Source organism: Ambystoma mexicanum, chromosome 13 (genome assembly GCF_040938575.1).
Source record: "Ambystoma mexicanum isolate Mex_15411 chromosome 13, UKY_AmexF1_1, whole genome shotgun sequence".
NCBI classification, from domain to species: domain Eukaryota; kingdom Metazoa; phylum Chordata; class Amphibia; order Caudata; family Ambystomatidae; genus Ambystoma; species Ambystoma mexicanum.
In genome coordinates, this window is record NC_090938.1 from 728,540,269 (window position 1) to 728,563,975 (window position 23,707).

Below are 23,707 nucleotides of genomic sequence, written 5' to 3' on the forward strand. Positions count from 1 at the left end.
ATTCCTTTATTCCTGGAGAGGAGAAAAAAGGCTTTCAAGAAAGAGAGAAAGAAAGAGAAAGAAAAAGAGAGAGTGAGAGAAAGAGGGAGAGAAAGAGAGAGAGAGAGAAAGAAAGAGAGCAGGAGAGAGAGGGAGAGGGAAAAAGAGGGAGAGAGAGAGAGAGACCCTTTTCCCACCAGGGCAGACCGGGTCTGGACTTTCAAAAATTGAAAAGAATAAAGAAAAAAAATGAAAAAAACACAAAATAAAAGAACAATAAAAATTGTAAAAAAAATCAGATGTGTGCCACTACACACCACCCTGGCATAGATGCTCAAAAATGCCTATTCTTTTGCTATCTCCTTACTGAGCTATTGTACCACTCACCTGGTATCCACAGGGATGTCACTCAGCCTGTTCTGACCTCTTACGACCTCGAACACTTCCCTGGAGGCTATTCGACTGGAGACTGGGCCTGAAACACAGGATTGGTAGAGCTTAACTCCCTATTGTCTCTGTGTGCTTGAACCCCTTCTTCCCCGGGGTCCAACCTTTCCCGTTGATCCACAGCTCACCTTGTTTTCTTGGATAGTGTGCTCTCCGTCCTGCTTTCAGCACAGGGGCGCGTTGACTGATGCGGGCTCGTTGCTGCCTAGTTACTTCACTGGCAAGAGTCCGACAGGTAAGTATAATGAGTCTTTTGAAAGTTCTCTAACTTCGTTCCTTTCCTTCCTTAGATGATGGCCGGCGTCCGGGGATGGCGGCGTGCTGCTGAGATGAGTAGCGCTGAAGGTGAGTGAGAGCGTGATGTGCGATGCACCCCTTTCGTATTTGCATTGAAATTAATTATTTTTCTGTGTCTTTTAGGTGCTGCAATGTTTTTCAGCATGGATGCCGGTTTGAGAACAAATGCGGTGGGTAAGCACGGTATGCAGTGCCTCTAGATGTTTCCATGCTAACCTGGAGTGTCTTTTCCCTCTTGCAAATGGATGAGAAGTTCCGGAGACAGAGTTCCCCCAGAGCGGCTAGGATTCAGGTAAGCGTTTGAAGCTCGTACAGTATTTAAAAATAAGTGAAGATTTGCAGAATGCTTACTAATGCCTTTTTTTCTGTTCTTTTCCCTTAGGAAGCGGCGTGCCGGGATGGGAATGACACCGCCGAAGATGCCCGCAGAACATAAGGAGCGATGAATGATGGGCAGAAGCGCCGCAAGGTAAGGCTGTTCCTAACAGTGTTCTTGTTCTTGCAGGAGCTGAGCGCAGAAGATGATGCAGGCCTACTGGAGACCGATCTGAACACGGTGAGTGTTATGCTGCAGGTGCAGAAAACGCAAAGCATGTTTCTCAGCCTGGGTGTGGCTTAAATAGTCTCTGGATGTCCCAGGTGTCTCTGGGTTGAACCACACCCAAAAGACTAGACCGCACATGCAGTTCTGGGAACCGAAATATGTGGGGTATCCATCTTGTCCCCATCAATGCACTACAAGTCCAATTCCCAATGTTATCCTATGGGAGTGAGTGAGTCTGGTGCCACAAGCGCCAAGTCTGACTCCAAGTGGGTCTTTGGAGGGATGGAGAGGCCCTTGAGGGCCATGTAGGTGATCGTGGCCTGGCTCCAGCCTGACATCTTGTAGGGCTGGGGACATGAGGGGCAGGAATCATGACAGCTATGCCTTATCTCAGGTGCTCTTCGGACATCCGAGAGATGCACCCAATATTTTAACTCCTTCACACGGAAGGCGAGAAGAGTACAGAACACCACCTCATAAGGACCTTGAAACCTAGGGCTGATCAGTTCCCCAGGTAATATTGGTCCAGTTGTAATATGGGCAATGCTGTGTATGGAACCGTGGTCTCGCTTTCTACATGGATGGTCACTATTTCTCCCACCCTTTTACTGTGCACCACTACCGCCCCTGTGTTCCTCCGTCCCGTCTCCTGGTCAATTATTGATGACACATCAACATATAGTATGTCTCGTTCCGTCAATGCATGAGCTGTTCATCACAGTGGGGCTGTGCAAATAGCTTCTTTGAAGTACTCAAATTGTCTATTCATTCTGCCAGTTCATTCTAATGTACTTTTAAGTCCTCTGTCCTTCCCTGAGACTTTGTAACAGTGGCCTTTAGTAGGCTGCATAGTCTAGGATCCATGCCCTACAATAATTACATAAGCACAAATACTGTTGCATTTCTTTGACAGTACTGGGCCTATGGAGGGTGCGTACTGCTGCTGCCCTATCTGGTAATATTTTTTCCAGTTTGCAAAAATGAGCTGTCCCAAATATAGTACCTCCTGTTGGCAGTATTGTAGCTTCTTTTTATCTGCCTTGTACCCTTTGTGAGCCAGCAATTGCAAAAATGCAACAGAATCCCTCTTGCACTAATATTAATTTCCACTACATACCAGCCGATCAGTCACATACTGGATGATTGTGCTAAGCACCTGACTTCAATGTAATCTGTACTGGGGTCACATCTCTCAGTAACCCAACATCATGTGGATTAACAGTCCATAATTGTTCTGGCACATATTGCATGTCCTCCTCAAAAAATAAAGACAGGGTCACCACTGCCATCAAAGGGCACTGAACCTTCCTATTCTGCACCATGATATCACAGGGGATGCAGATTTCCAAAATAATCTTCCCATTTTGCTTACTGTCCTCAAATAACTGCTCATCAGTCATTAACTTAAATTGTAGTGTCGGGTCTACACATAGCACTGTGCACAACTCACACCCATCTTGGTCTGTTCCACTCAGGACTACTCTTTTGTCTGGCACTACTAGTCCTGCAAATCTAATGACAATATTGTCCCTGCCACCATCTGGGGTGGCACCATGGGTCAGAAAATAAAATCTTTGGGCACTCGCCAACATCTTGTCGCAATTTGAGTCACTGCTTTTACTAATGCCTTGATACCTGCAAACATATATCTGGGACCACAGGAACCCCACGGACTACTGACTCCCTTGCTATTGTATTGATTACTACCATTGCTCGAGCTACACACATCCCTGGAGTGGAACACACTACCTTGATCTGTGAAGGACATAGTTATATTTAGTTCACTGAGCAGATCCCTACCCAGCAAGTTCACAGGGTAACTCTCTGAATATAACAAGGGGGCTCGTACTACCTTCCCTTCCACTTTTATATCCAGCTCCTCAGTTTAGGGAACCATAGAAATAACACCAGAGAATCCCTATGTGTCAAGTGTTTTACCTGATCATGGAAAGTTCCCCTCCATAATGCATGATTTACTTGCACCTGATTCGACCATAAATATAAATGGCTTGTTTGCTGTTTCCACCTCCACCAAGTACTCCTCTTCAGGGTGTGCGGTTGTCAGTAGGATTGGACACGCGAGTGCTCTCTGTGGGCTGTCCTAATCAGAATATGTATTTGTCCCGCAGAATGAAAAAGGGCCGCCCCCTGCCATTGTGACTCCTTGGAATGAGGCGCCTGTTCCCCCTGTCATCCTATTAAACTGTTTCCCCTCACCCTGCTGTGGTTGTTGCCCATGTTGCCCCTGCCCGTCAGCCCCATAAGGGAACTGATTTTGACCCCTTCGCCCAAATTGATGTTGTCCCATTCCTTGAGGCGCTTGGAATCCCTGCCCTGGAGGTGATGGCCCATAATTAAATCCCATCCCAGGCCTGTTCCTGCATTCCCTTCTAGCACTGTGATGTTCCCAATCATCCTCCCCAGGGCCCTATCCCCACAAAGCCTCCTGCTTTTGCTCCTCTTCCCCATGGTGCTCCTTTATACTGCCACTGTGGGCTGGGGGTACTGTCCCCCCCCACTCCATTTTCACTGTCCTCGTTCGCCCCATAATGCCGCAATTGTGGCATTCACAATTTGTTGTGTCTCTTCTGTCCTTTCCCCCTGCTGTCACTCTTTTCTTTTTTGGAATGTGTTCCCTTTATATTTTGCAGCAAAAGATGGACATTTTTTCTAGCATGTTTCTGTTATGGGAGCCCAGCTCTGGCCAGGAGCAGGACATCCCCCTCCTTTGTTTCTACTATCCATTGTTTATTTATTCTGTCACAATATAGTGGCAGAACCCTATGCATGTGTTCTTTTGAGGTTTATTCCTCCATAATGTTGTGCACGTCCCTAATGCTTCACTTAGACCCTACTGCTATGCTGCTCATTCTTCAGCTTATTACATAAAAATACTGATCAACCCACTTTTCCCCCATTCCCTTATACTTTTTCCACTTTGATTACACACACACACACACACACACACACTCTCCCCCCACCTTCCTTCCATTTTTACCACAAAATACAGCAAGAGAAAATATACAAAAAAATGATTTAGTAAAATGCAGGCCCATTCCATATACTGAGCCACTACTGTTTTTCCTCATATCCTTTGTAATACCACCTTCCCAGCTTTGTTAATATGCTGAGGATCCCATTGCTTTTATTGTCATAAAAGAATAATCCTTGGTACTACCTTCTCAACCTGTTATGGCTGAGGATCCCTTACCTCCCAGTCTTTATACGCCGGGGCTCCCTTTTCATTATGAAAGTAGAAAAACATAAATACGTGACTATTTCAATACATAACCCAGCTCCTATCCACTCTACTCCTTAACAGATCCCCTGAAATCCTATCCAATCTATTCCTTGACACATCACCAAAAACCCTTTTCTATAATACATCACCAAAATGTCCTATTCCACTGACCTCGTACATCATTCACATCACCATAATATCATACATACATGTTCCCATGTTGTTATCACTTGCAAGGGTATACTCACATGCGTGTGCTTCACTTGAGTTTTCCTCCATTACGAAGCTGGCCTGTCTTTCTGGAGCCATGCCCCGCTTAAGTGAGCAGAGAGGATTTCTTTTAAAATGGCTCCTAATAAAGTAGCTCAGGATGCATACGTTTTTCAATTTAGGGGACCGATCACTATAGATGGTTGTGGCTCTTTTTCTGGTGACTAGCCTAGGGCTTCGCAAAGTACGGGGGCAAAAAACTAAGATCACGTCGGGGTCACCACTGTAAGGTAGGCCTTAATTACAGGGGTACCCCTTAATTGTATGGGTACCCCTAATCACTCTGACACCAGATTAAAGTTCACCCCTCTAGGGAATTAAGGCCAAGAGTCTATCTTGCAAGGATAATAAATGCATTCTTTACAGAGATGAGGATAGGAGTAAAGAACTCTGCTGCCTGAACGTTGTCCCTCAAACGTCCCATTCTCCTGCAGACTGGAGCCAGGCAGGAGCTTATATACTCTTAACTTGCTGTAGTGGCATTTCTGGATATGGGCATGGCTCCATCCAAAATGGTCCTTCTTCCCTACAAGGGGTGCTGCAGTCTTCCTTCCTTCATGGCTGGGTTTCCGTTTAGGACATACTTTTTTTTTATTTTTATTGAATATAGTTGAAATTACATAAACTTTTTCAATTTATACATAGTAAAAATTTCATAAACATAAAACAAGAAAAGGTAATTCATATTCACGATAGAAAAAACATTCAGATAAATTCATGAGTTGACAAAATATTTTCATGATAGGATAAAATGATTAGACAAATTTAACATTATGAAGATAAACAGTGTGACGCAATTTTCATTCCATGTTCAAGGCCTTTAAAAAATTAATGGTGGCAATTCTTATGCTCATGCATTCAGTTGCTGCCAAGGCGGCCCATCTATTTCTCGGTCAATTTGTGCAAAGTACGCAAAATGATTAACAAAATGAGAACTTCTCAAGCTCGTGAGGGCTGGACAGTCCAATATTATATATTGCAGAGTTTCGACAATCGCTGCATTTTTACAAAACCTACACCAATTGAGGTCTGAGGGAATTTACTTCCTTCTTGTTTTAACCTCACGAGTGGGCCAGATGTTGAATCGCAACCGTAGGGTAGCAGTTCTAATAGCAGCAGATGGAGCCAAACGTAAATAGGAAGCAGTATCTCTGTATCGTTTAGGTCCAAATATTGCAGAGTCAAAATCTTTGTAAGCTAAGCATTGAGCTCTAGTGTCAATCCAGTCCATCATATACACTTTTTTCTTTGCTTGCTCCGGGTGAAACACGAGAAGGTCAAGTGATATATCAGCATTCACCATAAGTGTTAAAATATTTGTGGACCAGTTTTTTGGAAATACTTCTGATGAGTTAAGTAAATAACTAGAAATGGAAGATAATGTAGAGTTATCACGTGTAGATAGCAAGCATTTACGAAATAAGGCACATAGTCGCCAAGTATGTAAGGCCATTAATGAAATTAAGCCTAATTCATAGCGCAACAACACACCAGGAATACATTGTGGTAGATGTAAAATGGCACGCCAGAACTTGACTTCTAATAAATTGTGGAAGCCTGTGGGAATGATTTGCGTTTCAAGACCATAAAGGATAGTTGCTACAACATTCTGATTCCAATATGTAATGGCAGCCTTGATTGAAAATTTACCAAATTTGGAAACAATCAGCCGTGTTTGACAGATCGCCATAGTTAGCTTCTGTTTGATTTTTTTCAGATGCGAATCTAATGTAGGACAACCATCAAAAATAAGGCCCAAATAAACATAATTTGGAACCATCTTTATGGGGATACCCTCAATTTGCCATTCTAGCAAGTGCTTGCGTAAACCTTTAGGGACAAACGTGACAATCTGTGTTTTACCGGTATTTACTACCAATTCATTTTCTTTAAAGTAGTAACAAAGTGCTGACAGAAGATTGCGTAAGCCACTAGGTGTTTTTGATACTAAGACAAGATCATCCGCGTACCACAAAGCACTAATTTTCACACCATTCAGTTTAGGCGCATCAGTTATTATTTTGTCAAAGATCCAGCGTACATCATTAATAAAAAAATTAAACAAGGCTGACGCTAGAATACACCCCTGTTTTAGCCCTCTAAACGTGAGAATTGGGGAAGATAAGAGGCCCTCTGCATTTAATCTTATGTAGACCTTAGTTTTTGAGTGGAGAGCAAAAATAATGTCAACAAGAGTGGAAGGACACCCCGCCTTGATTAATTTATCTATGAGTTTTGGTCTTGATACCGAATCAAAGGCGGAATGAAGATCCACAAATGCAAAATATCTGGGTTGTCTCTTATTCTGTGCTTGTTGTCTTATGGCATTTAAAGTAATTAAATTGACGCCAGTGCCCAAACCAGCGACAAAACCAGTTTGTGCTGGATCACGTTGACTTGCCGTTGTTGACCAGACATTAAAGTCTCTGAGCACCAACCTAGAGAATATTTTTCCTGGAGCGTCCAATAATGCTATTGGACGATAGCTTTTGGCATCCATACGGTCACCTTTTTTGTAGATTGGAATAATCACAGATGAACGCCATGATTCTGGAATAATTTTAGTTTGCAAAATGTGGTGAAAAGCATTGTTCAAGATTAACGCCCATTCTTTTATATGCTGTTTGAACATCCAATTCGTGAGCCCGTCAAGGCCTGCCGCTCTTGACGAGGATGATGTTTTAATAAAATTTTGAATGATGTATTGTGTACAATGCAAGTCCCAACATTTTGCAGAGCTGCTGTTATAATTGTAATAGCTCATCTTAGAATCGTCATATAGTGTTGAGAAATGAGTAACCCACAAGGAATCAGATACTCCATTAAGTTGCAAGTGAACTTGGGGTGCTGTGTTACATTTATTCAGCAGTTCCCAGACGAAGGCAGAGTTTTTATTACAACAAGCTGCTAGAAAATGTTCACTATCTAATTGATATAATGCAGCTTTTCTTGACCAAACCCAATTTCGATATCTTGAACTAGCAATATTGACGGCTTTGATCTGGACATTCATGGGTAATTTCCGAAGATTTCTAATCTCTCTTCTATAAGCTTTCTTTCTCTCACAGAGAGTTAGATCAAACCCATGAACATGTCTCTTAAAGGGTTTATTATGGACAGGATATAGATTCGCAAAAGAGCTTAAAACATCTATGTAAGAATCAGCCTTGTGTAACCTCTGACTGCTTAGAATGGCATCATCAGTGCTAGAGGTTTATCAATGGATCACTTGAAACGATTTCTGCCATTATTGACTGATAGAGTCTGTTTATAACAAAGTGCAGTTTTTAAGTAATTTTCAATTTTGACCGACCAAAATAGCGCTAGGAGATGGTGATCGCTAGCTGTCTGTTTTACAACAACAAATTTGCTAGTATTCATAAAGATGCTGTTAGACATGAAGATATAATCAATTGTGGATTTTGAAATGCCTCTCTCCCAGGTGTTCATTGGAGGGATGTCGCCTGTGATCGCACCATTTGCCATTTTTAAGTCAAGATCTTCCATGAAGGACATCCACCTCGTTCCCTCACGATTCTTAATCCTTATATTCGACTCAATGCAAGAAAGGTTCAAATCACCCATTACTAAAATTCCAGAAATATTGCCTTGAGCAGAAATAAGTTCAAAGAGAAGCGAGAGAGCAGCATAAAAGCTATCATCGATGATGCCCACCGGATTACGATAGAGGTTAATGAGAGCGTACATCTGCGAGTTAAAGGAAATCTTAACCAATTGCATGAATTTGTTTGGTGCTTGCCAGGGAGAGATTTTAAAACCCTTGCTTGCTTTCACAGCAACTATCAGGCCAGCAGTAGGTCTCCCTTTACCACCTTGTTCTGCTGGAAGAAGTATAAGATCATGATCATCCCATATGGGAGGATTTACTAGCCACGTTTCTTGTAAGGCTACTATATCATATGTATTCAACTGATTATTTAATGTGCATTGCAGGCGAGAGGAGCCTCGCGTATTCCAACTAGCAAGTGAAATTTCAATCGGGGGAATGCTTGTTCGTGGTTATGAACGAGAGTTAGCAGGAAACAAGGAATCAGGAAATGATTCTTTGGTACAAAAATTGCAGGCATACAAGGGTTCAGAAGTGGTACCTACAATAGATTCATTGACATCAACCTTCTTAGATTGATGACGTGCTGGATCTTGTGCTAATAGAAAACCAAGATTGAATAAATCCATTCTAGCATTCCATAAGGTGTTGCGAACAATTCCAGACTTTATCCATAGTCTAACAATGGAGAGATTCTTGTCACAAAGAAATTCAATTTGATCCAAATCAGTGGAAGATATAGCATCCAGTCCTTCTATGTCCCCAAAGATATTAAGGGCACTAGCACGGCATAAGTCATACTTTGGGAACGGCCCATCTCGACACTTCAAAATTAGAGTGTGAAACAAATTGAATTTCTTTGACAGTGCGGCACTGGCATCATTTGTATGAGGTTTGGTGCCACCATTACGAGATTCCGAATTCTTCCTGATGTTTTGTTTTGGGAGATCTTGATTGCGACGGCTATTACAAAGAAATGGTTCGGGATTCGTGCAGGAATCTGTTCGGGTTTTAAGAAATGGAGTTTCATTTTCAGTGTTGTGTTGGGTGTTATGTGTATGAGAAGGCTGGTTAATAACATTTGATGCTTTGGGCAATACCTCCGAAATTCTATTCAGTAAATAAGAGTCTACTGCTGCTTTTAGTGAGCTTAATCGATCATTAACGCCTGGTGTAGAAATGACAGAAGGAGGTAACTTGACAGCACCTGAAGAGATTACACCACAATGTGCAGTCAATGTCGTTTGTACAGCAGGAGAGGGTTGTCTTGTTCGCACATTATCAGATTTGACTGTTAACAAATGTACCAGCTCATTCAAAGGGTCATAATTAGATGAGGAATTAGGAGCCTTCTCAGGAGCAATTTGGGGAGGTGGAGAATTGCACGGCAAAACTTTATTTAAAGGTGGCTCGTTGGTCATAACGGCCATATCATTATTTGTAATTTCATCGCATATATCTGTAGAAGCAACAGGGGTGCAGGCAGAAGTCTTTGCAGCACCCGAAGGGGGATTCGATTGGTATTGTCTTTTTATACCACCCGAAACTTTATTATTTCTTTGTGTAGCCTTAGTTGACACAGATTTTGTTTTTCCATTATTTACAGATGTGCGACCAGTTTTTTGTAGATTTTGTTTGGAACAACCATGCGAATTGCAATTAGCAGCAAATTGGTCAGCACTTTTCACAGGAGAGTCAACACTGATCCAGGACTCATTATTTTTTGAGGCCAGGGCATCTTCTACACATTCAATCGGCCGAATGATCTTGGAACATGCTGGTAACACTGGATAGATGGGCAGAGGGACTTTGTTTAACACTTCTAGATTCGAGAGACATTGCATGATAGATGCATCAGATTGTTCATTCAAGCTCTGAAGAGGTGACCAATGAGATTCAAGGAAAGTTACTCTTTGCTCCAGATTTTCTAAGGAGAGGCTTTTAACGCTTTTGGGCGAGTTGTCGCTCATCGAGTCACTTATAAGATCTAATTTAGTAGTTTGGGTGGCTATTTTCTGGTCTAAAGATTCGAAGAGCTTAAATAGACTAGATATGGTGGTATTAATGGCCCCCAAGGAGATTTCTAATAGGACAGGATTGGCTGAGGATGCAAAAGCTTGTTTTTTCTTATCGATGGTAGGACAACGACGAGGAGTGGGTTGTAAAAAGGACACCTCCTCATCCTGTCTTGTTGAATCCATGGAGCATGGTTGTTCATAGTCAGTCATAATTGAGGCTCTTGAACTTTCTAAGTCCCTACACTCAGCGGGAATAGGACGGGGAGATGATGTAGACTTATTTAAGCTAACTTGACCCACATCTTCAATAAGTACTGAGGCCACCGAGATATTCATAATAGGCATATCTCGTGCTGATTTACTGCTATCTTTTAACTCTTCAATCTCATGAGTGGATTCTTCCAAAACTGTAGCAAATGTTTGAACAGGTTTAGTGATTTTGATGGGAGAATGGGGTACAGTCAATAAAGTTTGATCTGAAATAGTGATGCTCAAAGAGGGAATATGAAGCTCGCTATTAGAAGTAGGGAGTTTTGGTGGACTCAGAACACTTTGAGGATCCTTGGGCAAAGGCAAATCATTTGTTGTACTCGCAAAAGATGCCAAATCGATCGGATCAGTCATCGCTCTACTACTTGGTGTTTTCTCATAAAATTTATGAATATCATGTTGAATAGGGGTTCTAATAATTGGTGTTAAAATGATATTTTTCTTAGAAGTACGAGTACGACTTTTAGACTTATCCTGTAATTTAGAGGTATTCTGATTCATAGGAGTTTGTGGGAGACGATCACGATCCGATGGATTTTGCATTGAACATGGAGGAATAACCATGGGATCTCTAGTAATCTCTGATGGCATACCTGTTTTCAAGGAGAACATGGAATGGGTCGCAAAAGATTATTAAGAATAGGTAGAGCTTTTCCCTTTGAGAATGATACAAAACAACACACTCAGTTATTTGAAAGCGTTAAAAGGTGAAATTGTTTCAAGCAAGCAAAGTCTCTTAGCTGATTAACTGACTTAACGGTGGTAGCGTGAATTGACAGTACCTGAGACGGTATAGGTAAATCACTACCATCCACCTAACAGCCACACAACAGCCAGTGGGCTTGACTCCACCGGGCTTAACGCCTCAAGGGTGCCTGCAGGCGAGTTAAATACAGTTCCTGCCACGTGATGTGTCACGTGTGCGCTAGCGTGCTCCGCCTCCTCCTGAAGGCGAGCGTGCGTGTAAACTCAGCAAGAGTCCCCAGTGACTCGCAGTGCCGGTAGATGAGAAGAATGAGGCAGGTAAGCGTTCCCAGTTAGACACACTCCTGAAAGGCTATGGCTAGGACATACTGCTAGCCTATGCAAGAATACACTGTAGCTTCTGTTTTTCATTATTTTGCTACATTATGAACATTTATATATAAAAACATTTTCCAGTCATGCTATCCATATTTCATTCATTTGACTGATAAATCTGGTCCAGTAATTCCCCTTAAACCTTGTTTTCCATAATTCTGCATTGTGTTCATCGAGCTTTAGACTGCATGGGCTTTTTGACAGGCAGCCAACAGCTCATGAGCCACTTTGTGTGCTCTGCCAGAGCTACTCAGTGACGCAACACCGCATGAGCTCTGCGATCTATTTTTAGCGCAGGCCACATTCCTTTTGGCAGAGAGCCTTCTTCTGTCATGCGTTCAGATTTTAAAACGAAATACAATTTAACATTTACAAATGTATTCAGCTAATAGTTATTTACACCTTATATTCAAATAATAACTGCCTTCTTTTTAGTGCCCCTTCTCCCCCCTGGTCTCTTGTAATGCCTAGAAACAGTTAAAAGAGGTCTTGGCTAATTCTAAAGTGCTTGGGAATGAAGGAATGCACTAGCTCCTTCCAAACATAGGCTCACTGACTCACTCAAGTTCTTTTTAATTCTTCTTACTCTAGCCACTTTCACCTTCCCTCACCTCTCCCTGGACTCCTCCAACCAATCCTATTTCCTGTTCCTCCTTTAAATATCCCTCCCTTCCTGGATTGGTTCTCTTTCCTTATCCAATTTTGGCTAATCTCCCCACCCTGGGAAGTGTATGTACATGGGGAAGATTTGAAAAGGTGCTCAAGTCCCGCCCACGGGTTCCACTGGTGGACGCCGCATAATGGCGGTGTACCAAGTGAATAGTAACAGTTCATGTTCTAAGAGTACGTCTCCTTTCGGGCATCAGTAAATCATTTTTAATTGTCCCTTTTGGTTTAGCATATGGTTATATGGGTGTGGTCTCCCTCTGGTGTTTCCTGGTGGGACTACACTGCCTCTGTAATTGCTACGTCTGTCGCGGGCGGCTTGCTTCTGCAGCTCTCTCTCGTTCTCTGAGAACTATTTGCTGTCTCTCCATGGTGTGTGGGTCGCTTGGTAGCGCTGGAGGGTTTCTGCAGGTTCTTTAGGTTTCCGTGCCGCTTCAGTTCTCTTGTGCAGGTCAGACTGACACTCTTGCATAACTGCAGATCTGCAAAAATAAGAGGAACTCTAGCGAGCAGTTCTTACCACCGTCCACTTTAAGGTCAGGGCAGCCTCTGAAACCATCCCTTCTCCCCCAGCTCTCTATATCGAGGGTTTCTTACCCTTGGTTGACACGGGTAGGGTGCTGATCTGGTTACATTGGCATTGCATCCTCATAGCCTATAATCCTTAATCCCTTCCCATTGCAGCCTATATTTAACATGGAGAGGTATGTAAACAACTAAATGATTGACAGTACGAACAGGAAGAAGAAAACAATGATTGCTGCATTCAAACATTTACCAGAATTGCCATTTCTATGTATGGAAATGTATTTACAAATAGTTGAAAAGCTCAATTGCACGTTCATGTATTCTTATAACGGAGTAACGTTAATTATGCAGGCGAATGCTGCGGGTGTTTAGTGTTCGAGGACATACACATCGATTGTAATGTCACAATGTACTGCAATGCTGAAAGAGTGAGGCATCTGTCCTTAGGCATGCACCCATGAGTTGCCTTCACTGCTCGCGTTCAGCACCGTCCCAAGCCACAGCTGGATTCTTTTCATTTCATATCGAAGAATTATTCTGCTGTGTTTTCTTTCCACATTAACAAGGGGGGTCCTGGGAGTCCCTCTGCCAGACATTAGTCCTGGTTACGAGAGACTTACCCAGAGTGTTTTCTTTGCACACATTTGTACCTTTCAAAGCATCCTTCCAGTGCTCCCGCAGCACTGCCAAGTCAAAATGATGTCAGACCTGTTCCCAGCGTTAAATCGAAACAATGGGCCTCATTACAAGTTTGGTGTTATCTCATCGGTTAATCCGCTGAGGTACCACCAAACGGATTTACTGTTACCACCGTTTGGTCCGGTGGAATTACCGCCAGTTTACAAGTGGTGGTAGGTGGTGTTATCCCCCATTTATTGGAGTCCATAGGACGCCATGGGGATTTCTGTGGAATTACCACTGGCGGTAAATCAATTGATAAGGCAGTTGTTTTGGCTGGAGGAATTTCCTCCAACATTCTACCTCCAATCCCGTAATTCAGCGGTGCAGTAGTGCAGCGCTAATGCAGTGGTAACTCCATTACCACTGCTTTAGCACACTTTTTGTCCATAATGCCGAACTCGTAAAGAGGCCAAATGTCTGCACGCTCTGATGATTAATATCAAAATATTAATAGAATATTGTAACTTGAGGTGAGCATAATTTCCTGGGCGTTGAAGTTTCTACAAGATAGCATTCTGCGACTGGCGGCTCTTCAGATCTGTTGGCCCTGACTCATCACCATTGGCTAGGCTGCATAGGAATTATGAGTTTTAGTCCAAGCATCCGGTGGGCCAGAGGTTGCAAACCCCTAAAATAAGAGGGATGGAAAATGTATGTGGTTTCAAGCAAAAAAAGTATGCCTCTAGTGGAAAAGTACCTATTGGTTGAGAGGGGATGAAAGGTAATGTTTTTGTGAGACTTAGGAACAACTCACTAATCAAGAATTCAGTGAAATCCTTTTCAGAACAAAGACTTCCGGCAATCTTTCAAAATCCTGCAGCAAGTGACACTATGCCAAGGCTTTGCCGTCTGCTGTGTGTATTTCTAGAGTGCAGCGTATAGTGTGGTAAGTCGGGGAGGGCGTGGGTAGGGGCATACCTAAAGACCTAGCCATGATATAGAGAGGGCCATATTTAGTGTCCACATACCAGATGGTCAATGATTTGGGAAGATGTTATGGGATCGGTTCCACAGCTTTGTTGCTTGGACTACAAAAGCCCTGCCCCCATTGTGTACATAGCAATAAGTGGGAGCAGTCCACAGAGGTTTACTTTTGCTTGTTAAGGCCTAAATAGGATGATATATCCAACATGTTTTACCAAGTCCTGCGGGTACAGGGGCACATCTGGACGGGCAGTGGTTGTTCATATGGTGGGAGGACGCTTCACACCCAGGGGGTACAGAACGAGCAAAAGTGTCTTGACGTGTTTACACGTCACGCCCAGCCTCACTCTGCATTGCGTGACTTGCCGTTCTGCTGATTCGGTTAAAAGGATTTGGCCCATAGGTTCTGGGTTCGATGACGAGTTCCTTTGCCATGGTCTCCCCCAAATGTCGCTGCAGGAAATGTGTGTCAGCGTTACTAGAGAAAAATAAATGGACTCGTATTATGGCGCCCCCGTGTGGTAGTTGTTTATTAATGCCGTTCCCTGCATTAATAAACAACTACCACACGAGGGCGCCATAAGGCAAGTCCATTTTGTTGTCAATAAAACCCACCGAAAGAAAGGCGCATTAGAAAAGATACATGCCGCGCGGCAACTCCCATACAGCAAAGCCCCTTTGCTCCCGTCATGGCTCCCTACAGCATTCGTGGAAATGCTGCAGATGCGGCTCTATGCCGTGCGTGCATCATTGCTTCGGTAATGCCTTGGATGTTGCTACTCTAGTGCAGCATTCCTGCGATCATGCAGTGCATTTGGCATGTAGTGCAGTATTCTTGTGGTGATGCTGCGGATGCGTCACTCAGTAGTGCAGTATTGCGGTAGTATGCTGTGGATTTGATACAGTGTAGTGCAGTGGCCCTTTGGTAATATTGTGGAACTGGAACAATGTAGTGCAGTACTCCCTTAGTGATGCTGTGAATGTGACCCAGGCAGATGCTTTATTTCTTTAGTAATGCTGTGTATTTAGCACACTGTAGTGCTCCATTTCTTTTTATTTGGCACATTGTAGTAGCAGTGTTCCTGTAGCCATGCTGTTGATTTAACACAGTGCAGTGCGGTTTTCCTTTGGTAATGCTGTGTATATGGCACAGTGTAGCGCGGTATTCCTGTTGTATTGCTGTGGAGTGGATGCAGTGTTTCTTTGGTGATGCTGTTATGGCACAATGGAGTACAGTATTCCTTTAGCAACGCTGTGGATTTGGCACCCTGTACTGCAGGATTCCTGTGGTAATATTGTGGAACGGGAACAATGTAGTGCAGTACTCCCTTAGTGATGCTGTGAATGTAACCCAGCGAGATGCTTTATTTCTTTAGTAATGCTGTGGATTTGGCATGCTGTAGTGCAGGATTTCTGTGGTAATGGTTTCTAGACTAAATGTCCGAATAACAATTACCGACCCCACCAAAAGACCTAAAACACACCACGAAAAGTTCTAACTACCAAAAGTTCGAACTTTTCGTGGTATGTGTTTAGGTCTTTAGGTGGGGTCGGTATGGGGTTGGGGGTTGCGGGAGACACTCCCCTTGCCCCCTGCCAAAAGAAGAAAAAAAAGAAAGCTGGGGGCTGCGGCAGTGTCCCCCGCAACGTCCCGCTCACTATACTATTTGATCACGGAAGTGAAAGGGAACCGGCGCTGCAGGGACACAGCTTGAAGGAAGGAAAGGTAAGTAGGGTGGTGGGGGTATGTTGGGGTGTAGGTGGGGTGTGTTGTGGGTGTGTATGTATGGATGTTTTATATCGGATGTTCCCATGGGAAATGTATAAACATTTGTAGTGCGTCCATTTCCGTCGCAGACTTTTCCGCGACCGAAAAAACACGCAGATCGGTGGTAATGGCGTGGATTTGACACAGTGTGGTGCTCTGTTCCTTTGGTCATTTACGGAGAATGGAAGCCCCTGTCGTGCAGCATTTCTGTGGCGAGGCTGTACCTTTGGCACATAGTAGTGAAGCACTCCTGTGGGCGTGCAATCTAGTGTCGAGTTCCACTGATCATGCTATTGACTCAGCACATTTATGTTGCAGTGTCCGCTCGTACTTTCATCTCTGATCGTTGTGTGGGGGTGTCCCCCACTCTTGCTGTGCCATTGCCTCTGTACTACACTTGGGTTATGCATTCGACTAAGCCTCCCGTCTCCACATTTCAAGAAGGAGCGGAAGATCCCTATCTTCAAGCAATGTCTCTCCTTTAACACCTAGGTGCACACCCCTCCAGCATCCACCTATTCCGAGACTGCGCTCTGTTGCTTCCTGTAGCTAGGTCTGTGCTCAATAAATACCTAAATAATAATAATATGTAAATCGCCCACTCTTGGGATTGTTCAATCAGCTAAACATGCTGATATAGAATTTCCTGTCCAAGATCTTCTCCTTGTCCTAATAAAAACAAAATACAAATTCAAATTGATGACAGTGGTTGAGCTGCCTTTGTGTGGTGCTAGCTAATGCTTACTCTTGATCTCTCTTCCATTTTCTTGGCCTCTATCCAGTGTTCTTCTCGTCCACCATGTCCTTGCAGACAGAGGAGTTCTTTGACCTGGTTGCCTGGGCGCAAGCCCACCGCCTTGACGACCAGCGAGCCGACTTCCTGGAACAGGGGCCTGTGACTCTTGTTCTGTGCGCCCCACCACCTGGCAAGAAAATGGCTGACCAACAGAAGTTGGCAGACGAAGCAAGGGAGAGAAGAGAACGTGAGGAGGAAGAGAAAGAGAGGAGGCGCAAGCAGAGCCGCCGTCATTCCACGGGTGCACCCCGACGCGCCCCCGATGAAGCTCTTTACACCATGATTCTCACCCATCAGGTAAATACTGCCATAGCCGGGGAGAGAGGAGCACTCTGGGGGAACTCTGAAAATAAGACAAGGGTCTCCTCATAGTCCTCCAGAATCCTCTCACCTCAGTGCATGATGGGAAAACTTCATGCAAAGGTTGCATTTTATCTTAATGCAGCAGTGTTGCGCTCTCAGCCACAAAGGGGTTCATGTTTGTGGGGGGCGTAACGTAAGAAACATGCTATCATGTCCCATTTTCATTCATTTGTATGCAGAGAGGGGTAGAACGCAACTTGTGTTTCCAGCGGATTCCTTCCTCACCCCCATAAAAATGCCCCAGCATGTGCACCAGTATGCGTCGCATGGCAGGCAGTGTGTACAATGAAATGATGCGCCTACAATTAAACGCCATCTACCATGCACGCATGGTAGGCAGCGTTTAGTGATTTGCACGCCAGAGTGCAAATGTGCAGGGCAAAAGGCACGTACATGCGTATGCGCCACCTTTTGCCCTGCACATTTGATTGATTGATTGTTTATTTATATAGCGCCCATACCCAATGTGTTTCAATGTGTTGCATTCCGCCATGTAAATGATGAAAATGTGGTGGCGCAGACCTGGCTACGCCCGAATGTAAACGTACCAGGTGCATACCGCTACATTATGAATTGGAGCAAAATGAGCTCCAGATTAGGGAACAGGTTTGCCTGGGGCAACAAAGAAGTGATCTGAGGCAGTACATTACTATGATAATAACTTTTAGTCCAATAAGGCGTCAAACTTCCACCAGCTATCTTCCTCTCTGACAGGGGATAATTGCGTTGTTTGATCCATTACGGGGACTCATCCTGAGCTCACCCTCCAAAATTAATACCCTCAATGCACAGTTCAATTCTTTTAACATTGATGGCAACAACATCAAGGTCTCTATGGCAGTAAAACCTCTAGGTATTTACATTGACTCTACTCTGAATCTCACCAGACAAGCTAACGCAATTGCATCCTCAACTGCCCACACATGCAAACTATCACAGCCTGCAGACCATACCGCATGACTGCCAACCGCATTACCCTAGCCAGAGCACTAGTCTTATCCAAGCTGGATTATCGCAATGCTCTATTTTTGGGAACCAATCAACAAAACTTTCACAAAATGCAGGTAATTCAAAACACCACCAGATCAGCACTAAACATTTCCAGATCTGAACACATCCCCTCTTCCAGGCGGAACCTGAATTGGCTCTCAATGAAACAGAGACTTGCCCTCAAAATCATATCCTTGACACACAAGTGCCTCGCTAATAAAGCACCCAGCTACCTTAGCAACAACATTGCCCGAAATATTTCAGAACACCCCACCAGATCTGCTCAGTCTCACTGTTTCAAAATCCCACACTTAAAACTTCAGAAGGCAGGAGGCAGCAGCTTCCCTGTTTTAGCAGCTAAGCTGTGGAACTCCCTACCACTAATGCTCAGATCTGAACCATCCTTGCCCACACTTAGGAAAAACACACAAATGTGGCTCTCCATGCAAGTGAACTAGCAACCTGTCATCTTTAATGTACTCACCCCTGCAACCTGCATTTCATACTATGTTACCACTCCCAATGTCATTATTGCCTCCTTATGTTGTATTTATTATCTTTGTAATCAAATGTGTGTTCATACAACACTGTATATAACCTATGTAACTTATATGTAACATTTTCTGTAAACCAAAGCGCCCAGATGCCTGAAATACAAATACTTATAAAAGCTGGAGCAAAAGGCCAGAATGGCCTCTTTTGTTCTGTGAGGGATTAAATGTGTATCATGCAGTCTAAACCTCTCAAAGAGACAGATTTGTTTAGAGGTTTTCTTAAGCGTAAGTGGTTCTGCGTGAATCTAACCCAAGCCGGGAGCTGTTCCACAGAGTCCAAGCTGAGGAATAAAAACATTGTCCACCCAAACAGGGTATATTTGAGGCAAATAAATATACAGCCCACATTAGAAACTACACTGTCTCTCAATAGGAAGTATAATCACCCAGTTTACTGATCCATACGTCATTGGCCACAGAAAAATGAAATCCTGTGTCAGCCAGAGGTGATTTATTCCTTTGCCTGTGACTGTCACATAGCTCTCAACAGCAACCGAATGAACCTGCAGAGCTGTCTTAGTGGCTGCAGATAGGTTTTAGAAGCAGCAAACTGTCTAGAAGACCTTACATTTGAGATCCTCAAAAGCCCTCAACGAGGATATTTGGTATGGGTTTTGACACTAGGATGCAAATCTCCATAGCAGAGAGTGGTATACTCCAGGGATGGTGGGGGGATATGGTACACATTAGAAGTGACCTTCCGCAAACTTCTATGTCGGCCTATGTGCAGGAAGTGGTTGACTGAGGAGTGGAAAAAAACAGAGCCATGCTCAGTATGGCGGCTAGTGCCTTTGGGCGAGCGCACAAGAAGCAGTGGTTCAGAAGCCGGTTGCACAGAGCAAGCAGGGGCATTAGGGAAAAGTGTGCACTGTGCAAAGTTATATAGACTGTTTGGTAAAATAAGGACCATTGGGTAACAGCAGCTACTACTACCTACAGCGTTGATGAAACACAAAACTGATTCTGGCAGCAAACAATATACAGCAAAGTAGATTTGGCTGGGATACTGTTTATCGCCCACACTGTATAATATCTTCGCCATGCCATGGTTCAAACTGCTGGATAAGAGGGGGATCATTTACACCTATGCAAAACGTCTGGGAGCCCCTCGAACCGAGAACGAACACAGACAAACAACCTGTTCTCTGGGTAGGTTCCCACTCTGGAGGGTCTACAACCAAGTTTTAGCTCACTGCACCTTTCCTGGAAGAGAAATGTTTGCATATCATCCAGTACCAGGAGGATAGCTCAGCGGCAATGTTCTCGCCTTGGAAGCAAGACGACACGAAGCAACATAGGTTCGATCCCCGGGTCCGCGCTAAAAAAACCTCTCAGTATTTAAGCGCGTTGTAAATATGCAACTATGACCAAAAAAAAGCAATTAAGCAACTAAAACAAACACAATTCCTGTAACAGTGCCTCGATGCCTGCAGGATGTGTGAGCGCTTTAAAAAAATGCAAAATAAATTAAAAAATCATGCTGGTCCCACCCACTGGGGCAGTCCAGCACCGAAATGCTAGGCAATTCTCCTCTGAACAAGAGTACCAACAGCAATCCCCAGACACGTGTTTCGGCCTAGTCGGGCCTAATCAGCGAGGTGGAGCTGTGCCTCTCTGAGCACAATGAGCAAGGGGCCCACGTCTGTATTACCCTGGGTAACTTAGGTTTTTTGTTTTAGCCCAAGCTACCTCTCAAAAAGCATCTCCTGGCTGCCAGTTCGCAGGACCTTAAGGTCTATTTATACAAACCTTCTGTGTGTTCCCTGAGCAAAATTAGATGCTTGTGAGCAAGGTAGCTTTCTTCATGGCAGCTCCTAAATTGTGGCATGCTCTTCCGCCCGATCTGAGGGGCTGTAGGTCCCTAGCTTTGTTCAAACATCTACTGAAGACTCATCTATTTGCATAAGCACTCAGTATGCACTATGATCTTTGCCTCTGATCAGGTTTATGTAGTCTTTTTGAATTAATGTATGTTTATATGGTGCATGTTGTTCTTGATGCTGGTGTCCGGTTAAAAGTGCGATTACAAAAGGTTCGAATGCAGTTGGTTCGGGTACATAGGACTGAAAACAAAAGGTTTGATTTTTTTTTTAATTATATATTTATATTTGGGTTTCCTATAGGTTAAAAAAGGGGTTTTTACCACAAAAACAGGGATTGGGGGGACCCCCCCCCCAAAAAAAAATCATTTTTCGAACCTTTTGTTTTCGGTCCTTTTGTTTCGAACCTATTGTATTTCGAAACTTTTCATTCGCACCTTTAACCTGTAACCCTTGATGCCCACGGGTTTACTTGTCTTGGTGCTATATAAATAAATACAAACATTTTAAAAAGTAGTTAGTCTATTATTGTTATTATTTGTATTAATATTATTAAAGTGTATGTCTTTGCTTTTCATTTCCTTGTTTTCTGGGCAACCTGCTGCCACCACAGGCAGCACGGATCGAGGACCAGCGCACTGAACCACCCATCCCGGCTGACGCTGAGAACCTGTTTGAGCTGCTGCTCCGACTTCAGGGGGCGCGGATGGAGGAGCAGCGGACAGAGCTGCCTATTGGACTTCAGCAACGGAAATTCAGCATGTTCTGAGGGATGATGACCAATCAACGACTAGGGATTACAGCAGGGGCTCAAGCTATCCATCCAGCCTTTGTCTGTGTCAGGGAAGAAATGCTTATCCCACTTCTGCCACCAAAACGTATACATGAGGACACAACATGGAGGTTGGACAACTCTTCTGGGAAGTTTAGGTGCAAAGGCAAAAGGTCTTATGTACAGATTATAGCTTGAAGAACATTTACAATGATGTTTAAATGCAGACAAGCGGCAGTGGGGATTAATGTGTCTGTATTATCGCCAAAAAGCACATAAAATGTTGAGGTGAGACTGGCTCACAGACGTGAGGCTAAAAATGATTGAGAGCCAGGAGTGAAATCGGGCAGCCAATGTCGCCCCCAAAACCCAGCGCTCCAATGAGGATCTTAGCTTTGCGACAGCTTTGACCTAGAAGGATTAACCACCTCACACACAGCGAGTGCTGGCTTAGGTATCAGTTCAAGGAGTGATCCGAAGCAGGTGCGTCCTCACAGAATCAGTGCTTTGAGGGTGCTCTGATCTCAGTGGACTGACTTACACACCCACCCTATCTTCAGGAGGACTCAGTGCTGGGAGGGAGATCTGAAATCAGTGGACTGACTTCTACACAACCCCTGTGTTTAGAGGGAATTAGTGCTTTGAGGGTGCTCTGATCCCTGTGGATTGACTTCCACACATCATCTGTTGTCCATAGAAGTCAGCGATAATAAGGAGTGCTAATCTGAGAGAGGTCTTTGACAAGCCCGTTGCCTGGAGGTAGTCAGTGCTAGGGTTGAGCGCTGATGTACTTACTCGTAGGCTTTGCTGGGGTGTGAATGAGTGCTGAAAGTGCGCTTTGCTCTCCAAGGAGGTGCTTCCCCACAGCCCCTGTGCTGATTAATGAATTAGGGCTACTCCACCACAACCCCTGTTCTAGATGGCAAGTGTTGCTGTGAGGGAACTCTGATCTAGAAAGTGTGGACTTTCTCCCAAAACTTGGTGTTCGGATGGGAGCCAGGTCTAGGAAAGTGCTCTTATGCCAAGAGGGGTGATCATGTCCGACTCCCTATTTATGGGCCAATTTCTCATAGTGGGTCTTTGGAGACACACTGGAAACCGTTGCTAAAGGCCCTTAATAGCAAAAGACCTCTTCTTGGATACACTCATTCCCACTGCGACACGTGCCAGAATCCCGCTTCTGCTACCACGCACTAGTGGCGGCCATACAGATGGCTGTCCAGCACCACGGCCTTATTCCCCGAGCCCACAAAGTAGAAAGGTTCCCATCCCAACCTGGTGCCTTACAAAACCCACCAGAACACCCCTTTTCTTTACCAGTCCTAGATGGAACGCATGCCTGCCCATTAGAGTCAGGAGTTAAAAAGGCTATCTGGGCGTTTTGCAGTGCAGGGTAAAGACCGTCTATGCAATCAAGATGCACTTTCATAGCACAAATATATTTTTTTTCACAACCTGCTTCCTTGTGATGTCATTAGTGAGTGGTTTTATTATTTACAAGTGTGGGGCCAGGCCAAGAGATGAAAAATTGAGTGGCGGGCCCAACAGTTTCATATGTCAAACTGGCAATTCAGGCCTTTGATAGCGCTGTTGGGCGAGTCCTGCTTTTCCTTGACCTATAGAAAAATCATAAGAGGCACGATGCAGAGGAGGAAGCGGTCTAATATGCCTGGTACAATCAGTGAACTTACCCTTACGTTCCATGACTAACTAGATCAGCGGTCTGCCACCTTTGGTTCGCCAGATGTCTTAGTACGCATCCACCCTAGACAGCATATTCAATGATGAGGAATCCTGGCAGTCGTGGTCCAAAACATCTGCAGAGCCACAGGTTCGAGACCCCTGATCTAGATAATGAGGTGTATCTTCACCACGGTCACAGTAAGGCCTGCGAGGTAAAAACCTGACCATGCTGTAGAAGCCAGTCTTCTGTACTGCTACGAAAGACACACAGAACAGAACTCACATGCTGCAAGTTCCTGGAGCACAGTTCTTCTCACAGATGAGAGGACGGCAGAGTATGGTCACACAGGCTCATACCTCAGTGGGAGCAATCCCCCCCCTGCTGTCCCCAGAGTAATATGGGGCATAGAGGTAAAAATCTGCCTTCTTTTAGCAATAGGCCCTCCTA

The 23,707-nt window shown here is 44.2% G+C and overlaps 1 protein-coding gene across 2 annotated transcripts in view; it reads left to right on the plus strand.

Annotated features, from left to right (window-relative positions):
* LOC138521827 (G-protein-signaling modulator 1-like) overlaps positions 1-23,034 on the plus strand; it is a 165,164-nt gene extending 142,130 nt beyond the window's left edge. For both annotated transcript variants that reach the window (XM_069634947.1, XM_069634946.1), the window contains exons 5-6: positions 17,064-17,374; positions 21,418-23,034. In XM_069634947.1, the coding sequence (XP_069491048.1) occupies positions 17,064-17,374; positions 21,418-21,573 (467 nt within the window). In that variant the 3' untranslated portion in view covers positions 21,574-23,034. The remainder of the gene's footprint in view (positions 1-17,063; positions 17,375-21,417) is intronic.
* Positions 23,035-23,707: the final 673 nt, after the last annotated feature.